Below are 9,917 nucleotides of genomic sequence, written 5' to 3'. Positions count from 1 at the left end.
CAGACCTAATACACACACACACTGGTACAGACCTAATACACACAAACACACTGGTACAGACCTAATACACAAACACACTGGTACAGACACCTCCAGACAGAGAAACACACTGGTACAGATCTATGTTGTGTGTTTCTATGTCTCCAGAATGGGTTCACTCCAGACAGAGAAACACACTGGTACAAATCTATGTTGTGTGTTTCTATGTCTCCAGAATGGGTTCACTCCAGACAGAGAAACACACTGGTACAGATCTAGGTTGTGTGTTTCTATGTCTCCAGAATGGGTTCACTTCAGACAGAGAAACACACTGGTACAGATCTAGGTTGTGTGTTTCTATGTCTCCAGAATGGGTTCACTCCAGACAGAGAAACACACTGGTGCAGATCTATGTTGTGTGTTTCTATGTCTCTAGAATGGGTTCACTCCAGACAGAGAAACACACTGGTGCAGATCTATGTTGTGTGTTTTTGTGTCTCTAGAATGGGTTCAGTCCAGACAGAGAAACAGGTACAGATCTATGTTGTGTGTTTCTATGTCTCTAGAATGGGTTCACTCCAGACAGAGAAACAGGTACAGATCTATGTTGTGTGTTTCTATGTCTCCAGAATGGGTTCACTCCACTGCACATCGCCTGCAAGAAGAACCGGGTGAAGGTGATGGAGCTGCTGGTGAAATACGGAGCCTCTGTCCAGGCCGTCACGGAGTCTGGCCTGACCCCCATCCACGTCTCAGCCTTTATGGGTCACCTCAACATGGTGCTGCTGCTGCTACAGAACGGAGCCTCGCCTGACATCTGCAACATCGTCAGTACCGATATGATCAAATTAAAGCGTTGTCGGTCATTAACAGATGTTATTACAGGGGGTAGTGAAATGCTGGTGTTCCCAGCTCCAATAGTACAGTAGTATCTAGTGAAATGCTGGTGTTCTCAGCTCCAATAGTACAGTAGTATCTAGTGAAATGCTGGTGTTCCCAGCTCCAACAGTACAGTAATATCTAACTAAATGCTGGTGTTCCCAGCTCCAACAGTACAGTAATATCTAACTAAATGCTGGTGTTCCTAGCTCCAACAGTACAGTAATATCTAACTAAATGCTGGTGTTCCAGCTCCAATAGTACAGTAATATCTAACTAAATGCTGGTGTTCCCAGCTCCAACAGTACAGTAATATCTAACTAAATGCTGGTGTTCCTAGCTCCAACAGTACAGTAATATCTAACTAAATGCTGGTGTTTCCCAGCTCCAACAGTACAGTAATATCTAACTAAATGCTGGTGTTCCCAGCTCCAACAGTGCAGTAATATCTAACTAAATGCTTGTGTTTCTAGCTCCAACAGTGCAGTAATATCTACCTAAATGCTTGTGTTTCTAGCTCCAACAGTACAGTAATATCTAACTAAATGCTTGTGTTTCTAGCTCCAACAGTGCAGTAATATCTAACTAAATGCTTGTGTTTCTATCTCCAACAGTGCAGTAATATCTAACTAAATGCTTGTGTTTCTAGCTCCAACAGTACAGTAATATCTAACTAAATGCTTGTGTTTCTAGCTCCAACAGTACAGTAATATCTAACTAAATGCTTGTGTTTCTATCTCCAACGGTACAGTAATATCTAACTAAATGCTTGTGTTTCTAGCTCCAACAGTGCAGTAATATCTAACTAAATGCTTGTGTTCCTAGCTCCATCAGTGCAGTAATATCTAACTAAATGCTTGTGTTCCTAGCTCTAACGGTACAGTAATATCTAACAATTCACAACAATACACAAATCTAAAAGTAAAATAATTAAATTAAGAAATATATAAATATTAGGATGATGAGAAATGTCAGAGTAGTATTGACTAAAATACAGTAGAATACAGTATGGAAATGATGAGTAAAGCAGTAATGTAAACATTATTAAAGTGACCAGTGATTCCATGTCTACAAATCGACACACCCACTTCCTGGGTTTTACAGTCAGTATTGACCAATCACAACAGCTCTTTTAGCTGGTAGTGGGTGTGGTTGTGTTTGTGTGTGTTCTAATGATGTGTGTTCTAATGATGTGTGTTCTAACGTGTGTGTTCTAACGATGTGTGTTCTAATGATGTGTGTTCTAATGATGTGTGTTCTAACGATGTGTGTTCTAATGATGTGTGTGTGTGTGTGTGTGTGTGTGTGTGTGTGTGTGTGTGTGTGTGTGTGTGTGTGTGTGTGTGTGTGTGTGTGTGTGTGTGTGTGTGTGACAGTGTGCGTGCGTGCGTGCGTGTGTGCGTGCGTGTGTGTGTGACAGCGTGGTGAGACAGCGTTACACATGGCGGCCCGTGCTGGTCAGATAGAGGTGGTTCGATGTCTCCTGAGGAACGGAGCTCTGGCCAGACAGACCGACGCCATGGCAAGAGTGAGTCAGACAGACCAGTTTGTTGGGGGTGTTTTCTCACAGTAACAACTGCCAGACAGAATGACAGCCAATCGTAATACAGGGAGTTGAACACACAACTGGTAACAACTGGCCAGACAGACCAGTCACAGTGACAACTGGCCAGACAGACCAGTCACAGTAACAACTGTCCAGACAGACCAGTCACAGTAACAACTGGCCAGACAGACCAGTCACAGTAACAACTGACCAGACAGACCAGTCACAGTAACAACTGGCCAGACAGACCAGTCACAGTAACAACTGGCCAGACAGACCAGTCACAGTAACAACTGGCCAGACAGACCAGTCACAGTAACAACTGGCCAGACAGACCAGTCACAGTGACAACTGGCCAGACAGACCAGTCACAGTAACAACTGGCCAGACCAGTCACAGTAAAAACTGGCCAGACAGACCAGTCACAGTAACAACTGGCCAGACAGACCAGTAACAGTATCAGCTGACCAGACAGACCAGTCACAGTAACAACTGGCCAGACAGACCAGTAACAGTATCAGCTGACCAGACAGACCAGTCACAGTAACAACTGGCCAGACAGACCAGTCACAATAACAACTGACCAGATAGACCAGTCACAGTAACAACTGGTCAGACAGACCAGTCACAGTAACAACTGACCAGACAGACCAGTCACAGTAACAACTGACCAGACAGACCATTCACAGTAACAACTGGTCAGACAGACCAGTCACAGTAACAACTAACAAGACAGACCAGTCACAGTGACAACTGGCCAGACAGACCAGTCACAGTAACAACTGTCCAGACAGACCAGTCACAGTAACAACTGGCCAGACAGACCAGTCACAGTAACAACTGACCAGACAGACCAGTCACAGTAACAACTGGCCAGACAGACCAGTCACAGTAACAACTGGCCAGACCAGTCACAGTAAAAACTGGCCAGACAGACCAGTCACAGTAACAACTGGCCAGACAGACCAGTAACAGTATCAGCTGACCAGACAGACCAGTCACAGTAACAACTGGCCAGACAGACCAGTAACAGTATCAGCTGACCAGACAGACCAGTCACAGTAACAACTGGCCAGACAGACCAGTCACAATAACAACTGACCAGATAGACCAGTCACAGTAACAACTGGTCAGACAGACCAGTCACAGTAACAACTGACCAGACAGACCAGTCACAGTAACAACTGACCAGACAGACCATTCACAGTAACAACTGGTCAGACAGACCAGTCACAGTAACAACTAACAAGACAGACCAGTCACAGTGACAACTGGCCAGACAGACCAGTCACAGTAACAACTGGCCAGGCAGACCAGTCACAGTAACAACTGGCCAGGCAGACCAGTCACAGTAACAACTGGCCAGACAGACCAGTCACAGTAACAACTGGCCAGACAGACCAGTCACAGTAACAACTGGTCAGACAGACCAGTCACAGTAACAACTGGCCAGACAGACCAGTCACAGTAACAACTGGCCAGACAGACCAGTCACAGTAACAACTGGCCAGACAGACCAGTCACAGTAACAACTGGCCAGACAGACCAGTCACTTACAGAAAGGATTCACTTTCTGGTGTGTAGTTGACATCTATCTACAGGTAAACCATGAGGTGTATAACTAGGGAAGGAAATTAAGCTTAGCCCACTAGCTCGAGGCCAGTCATTTTTAGACCGGCGAGTTGAACATTTCCCAAACTATCCCGATGGCTAGTGAGGGCTAGTTTACATGGTGATTTAACCAGCCGAGCACAGCACCCTAAAGCCTTCAGTCCCTGTAGGAGGACCAGACCCCCCTCCACATCGCGTCCCGTCTGGGGAAGACAGAGATCGTCCAGCTGTTACTGCAGCACATGGCTCATCCCGACGCCTCCACTACTAACGGATACAGTCCTCTGCACATCGCTGCCAGGGAGGGACAGTTAGAGACCACCGCTGTGTTGTTGGAGGCTGGGGCTTCACACTCACTGGCTACCAAGGTAGGATACACACACACACACACACATACACATATACACACACACACACTGTCTGTCTCCTCTACATGTATCCTCCTCCCTAACAGAAAGGATTCACTCCTCTACATGTATCCTCCTCCCTAACAGAAATGATTCACTCCTCTACATAACAGAAAGGATTCACTCCTCTACATGTATCCTCCTCCCTTACAGAAAGGATTCACTCCTCTACATGTATCCTCCTCCCTAACAGAAAGGATTCACTCCTCTACATGTATCCTCCTCCCTAACAGAAAGGATTCACTCCTCTACATGTATCCTCCTCCCTAACAGAAAGGATTCACTCCTCTACATGTATCCTCCCTAACTCCCTCTACAGTATCCTCCTCCCTAACAGGATTCACTCCTCTACATGTATCCTCCCCTAACAGAAAGGATTCACTCCCTATCCTCCTCCCTAACAGAAATGATTCACTCCTCTACATGTATCCTCCCTAACAGAAAGGACATGTATTCACTCCTCTACATAACAGTATCCTCCTCCTTACAGAAAGGATTCACTCCTCTACATGTATCCTCCTCCCTAACAGAAAGGATTCACTCCTCTACATGTATCCTCCTCCCTAACAGAAAGGATTCACTCCTCTACATGTATCCTCCCTAACAGAAAGGATTCACTCCTCTACATGTATCCTCCTCCCTAACAGAAATGAATCACTCCTCTACATGTATCCTCCCTAACAGAAATGAATCACTCCTCTACATGTATCCTCCCTAACAGAAAGGATTCACTCCTCTACATGTATCCTCCTCCCTAACAGAAATGAATCACTCCTCTACATGTATCCTCCCTAACAGAAAGGATTCCCTCTACAGAACAGGAATCACTCCTCTACATGTATCCTCCCTAACAGAAATGAATCACTCCTCTACATGTATCCTCCCTTACAGAAAGGATTCACTCCTCTACATGTATCAGCCAAGTATGGAAGCCTGGAGGTGGCAAAACTCCTCCTGCAGCGCAAAGCTATGCCTGACGACGCCGGCAAGGTATTGTCATAGACATACAGCAACTAGAGCTTGTGTTATTATAGAAATACAGCAAGAAGAACTGGTGTTATCACATAAATACAGTAACTAGCACTGGTGAGAACACAGAAATAAAGCAAGTAGAACTGGTATTATCACAGAAATACAACAGGTAGAATTTGTGTTATCACAGAAATACAGCAAGTAGAACTGGTGTTATCACAGAAATACAATCACTAGAACTATTGTTAGCATACAAATTGATTATAGAAGGAGAGAGGGAGGCCACAAAGAGAGAATGGATACATTAAAAAGGAGAGAGATGGCACAGAGGAGGAGAGGAGGGAAGACAGAATAGCTAGAGAGGGTAAACGACAGGGAGAGATGACACAGGGAAGGAGAGGAGGGAAGACAGAATATCTAGAGAGGGAAAAGGAGAGGGAGAGATGACACAGGGAAGGAGAGGAGGAGAGAGGGAAGACAGAATAGCTAGAGAGAGAAAAAGGAGAGGGAGAGATGAAAGAGAAGGAGAGAGGGAAGACAGAATAGCTAGAGAGAGAAAAAGACAGGGAGAGATGACACAGGGAAGGAGAGGAGGGAAGACAGAATAGCTAGAGAGAGAAAAAGGAGAGGGAGAGATGAAAGAGAAGGAGAGAGGGAAGACAGAATAGCTAGAGAGAGAAAAAGGAGAGGGAGAGATGAAAGAGAAGGAGAGAGGGAAGACAGAATAGCTAGAGAGAGAAAAGAGAGGGAGAGATGAAGGGATGAGTAATAAATGTGTTTCTCTCCTCCAGAACGGTCTGACTCCGCTGCATGTGGCAGCTCACTATGACAACCAACAGGTGGCGCTGCTGCTGCTGGACAAAGGGGCGTCGCCCCACGCCACCGCCAAGGTGAGAAAACAACACAAAACCTGGCGGGGGAAAGCCTTTCAAAAGTTTTACCGTGGAAAATAACAACTTGTTTTTTTACCGGACATGTTTAGATACAATGCCTTGCGAAAGTATTCGGCCCCCTTGAACTTTGCGACCTTTTGCCACATTTCAGGCTTCAAACATAAAGATATAAAACTGTATTTTTTTGTGAAGAATCAACAACAAGTGGGACACAATCATGAAGTGGAACGACATTTATTGGATATTTCAAACTTTTTTAACAAATCAAAACCTGAAAAATTGGGTGTGCAAAATTTTTCAGCCCCTCTACTTTCAGTGCAGCAAACTCTCTCCAGAAGTTCAGTGAGGATCTCTGAATGATCCAATGTTGACCTAAATGACTAATGATGATAAATACAATCCACCTGTGTGTAATCAAGTCTCCGTATAAATGCACCTGCACTGTGATAGTCTCAGAGGTCCGTTAAAAGCGCAGAGAGCATCATGAAGAACAAGGAACACACCAGGCAGGTCCGAGATACTGTTGTGAAGAAGTTTAAAGCCGCTTCTGGGTCCTGTTAGGTCGGGACATTTTTTACGGAAAACATTTAAAAACCTTCCGTGGAAGAAAATAAAAACAAATGTTTCTTGCTGGCGGAGTTCAGATAGTCCCTCCCTTTTTCACTCTATTTTCATATAATTACAGATGCTCTACGTCCATGGATGCTGACCCATAATACTGTCCCCAATATAACACTACTGTTGACCCATAATACTGTCCCCTATATAACACTACTGTTGACCCATAATACTGTCCCCTATATAACACTACGACCCATAATACTGTCCCCTATATAACACTACTGTTGACCCATAATACTGTCCCCTATATAACACTACTGTTGACCAGGACCCATAATACTGTCCCCTATATAACACTACTGTTGACCCATAACACTGTCCCCTATATAACACTACTGTTGACCAGGACCCATAATACTGTCCCCTATATAACACTACTGTTGACCCATAATACTGTCCCCTATATAACACTACTGTTGACCCATAATACTGTCCCCTATAACACTACTGTTGACCCATAATACTGTCCCCTATATAACACTACTGTTGACCCATAATACTGTCCCCTATATAACACTACTGTTGACCCATAATACTGTCCCCTATATAACACTACTGTTGACCCATAATACTGTCCCCTATATAACACTACTGTTGACCAGGACCCATAATACTGTCCCCTATATAACACTACTGTTGACCCATAATACTGTCCCCTATATAACACTACTGTTGACCCATAATACTGTCCCCTATATAACACTACTGTTGACCCATAATACTGTCCCCTATATAACACTACTGTTGACCCATAATACTGTCCCCTATATAACACTACTGTTGACCCATAATACTGTCCCCTATATAACACTACTGTTGACCCATAATACTGTCCCCTATATAACACTACTGTTGACCCATAATACTGTCCCCTATATAACACTACTGTTGACCCATAATACTGTCCCCTATATAACACTACGACCCATAACACTGTCCCCTATATAACACTACTGTTGACCAGGACCCATAATACTGTCCCCTATATAACACTACTGTTGACCCATAATACTGTCCCCTATATAACACTACTGTTGACCCATAATACTGTCCCCTATATAACACTACTGTTGACCCATAATACTGTCCCCTATATAACACTACTGTTGACCAGGACCCATAATACTGTCCCCTATATAACACTACTGTTGACCCATAATACTGTCCCCTATATAACACTACTGTTGACCCATAATACTGTCCCCTATATAACACTACTGTTGACCCATAATACTGTCCCCTATATAACACTACTGTTGACCCATAATACTGTCCCCTATATAACACTACTGTTGACCCATAATACTGTCCCCTATATAACACTACTGTTGACCCATAATACTGTCCCCTATATAACACTACTGTTGACCCATAATACTGTCCCCTATATAACACTACTGTTGACCCATAATACTGTCCCCTATATAACACTACTGTTGACCCATAATACTGTCCCCTATATAACACTACTGTTGACCCATAATACTGTCCCCTATATAACACTACTGTTGACCCATAATACTGTCCCCTATATAACACTACTGTTGACCCATAATACTGTCCCCTATATAACACTACTGTTGACCACTGGACCCATAATACTGTCCCCTATATAACACTACTGTCCCTACTGTTGACCCATAATACTGTCCCCTATATAACACTACTGTTGACCCATAATACTGTCCCCTATATAACACTACTGTTGACCCATAATACTGTCCCCTATATAACACTACTGTTGACCCATAATACTGTCCCCTATATAACACTACTGTTGACCCATAATACTGTCCCCTATATAACACTACTGTTGACCCATAATGACCCATAATACTGTCCCCTATATAACACTACTGTTGACCCATAATACTGTCCCCTATATAACACTACTGTTGACCCATAATACTGTCCCCTATATAACACTACTGTTGACCCATAATACTGTCCCCTATATAACACTATGACCCATACTGTCCCCTATATAACACTACTGTTGACCCATAATACTGTCCCCTATATAACACTACTGTTGACCCATAATACTGTCCCCTATATAATACTGTCCCCTATATAACACTACTGTTGACCCATAATACTGTCCCCTATATAACACTACTGTTGACCCATAATACTGTCCCCTATATAACACTACTGTTGACCCATAATACTGTCCCCTATATAACACTACTGTTGACCCATAATACTGTCCCCTATATAACACTACTGTTGACCCATAATACTGTCCCCTATATAACACTACTGTTGACCCATAATACTGTCCCCTATATAACACTACTGTTGACCCATAATACTGTCCCCTATATAACACTACTGTTGACCCATAATACTGTCCCCTATATAACACTACTGTTGACCCATAATACTGTCCCTATATATACTGTTGACCCATAATACTGTCCCCTATATAACACTACTGTTGACCCATAATACTGTCCCCTATATAACACTACTGTTGACCCATAATACTGTCCCCTATATAACACTACTGTTGACCCATAATACTGTCCCCTATATAACACTACTGTTGACCCATAATACTGTCCCCTATATAACACTACTGTTGACCCATAATACTGTCCCCTATATAACACTACTGTTGACCCATAATACTGTCCCCTATATAACACTACTGTTGACCCATAATACTGTCCCCTATATAACACTACTGTTGACCCATAATACTGTCCCCTATATAACACTACTGTTGACCCATAATACTGTCCCCTATATAACACTACTGTTGACCCATAATACTGTCCCCTATATAACACTACTGTTGACCCATAATACTGTCCCCTATATAACACTACTGTGACCCATAATGACCCTGTTGACCCATAATACTGTCCCCTATATAACACTACTGTTGTCCCCATAATACTGTCCCCTATATAACACTACTGTTGACCCATAATACTGTCCCCTATATAACACTACTGTTGACCCATAATACTGTCCCCTATATAACACTACTGTTGACCCATA

The 9,917-nt window shown here is 43.3% G+C and overlaps 1 protein-coding gene across 1 annotated transcript in view; it reads left to right on the top strand.

The window, feature by feature from the left end:
* Positions 1-9,917, top strand: part of LOC124022294 (ankyrin-2-like) — a gene marked incomplete at its 5' end in the record, with an annotated part of 88,681 nt that overhangs the window by 2,087 nt on the left and 76,677 nt on the right. Inside the window, 5 exons of the mRNA XM_046337216.1 lie at positions 609-806; positions 2,279-2,386; positions 4,186-4,383; positions 5,314-5,412; positions 6,186-6,284. Of these exons, the coding sequence (XP_046193172.1) occupies positions 609-806; positions 2,279-2,386; positions 4,186-4,383; positions 5,314-5,412; positions 6,186-6,284 (702 nt within the window). The remainder of the gene's footprint in view (positions 1-608; positions 807-2,278; positions 2,387-4,185; positions 4,384-5,313; positions 5,413-6,185; positions 6,285-9,917) is intronic.

Source organism: Oncorhynchus gorbuscha, unplaced genomic scaffold (genome assembly GCF_021184085.1).
Source record: "Oncorhynchus gorbuscha isolate QuinsamMale2020 ecotype Even-year unplaced genomic scaffold, OgorEven_v1.0 Un_scaffold_1326, whole genome shotgun sequence".
In the NCBI taxonomy this organism is placed as follows: domain Eukaryota; kingdom Metazoa; phylum Chordata; class Actinopteri; order Salmoniformes; family Salmonidae; genus Oncorhynchus; species Oncorhynchus gorbuscha.
This window is presented reverse-complemented; position numbering and strand designations above follow the sequence as displayed.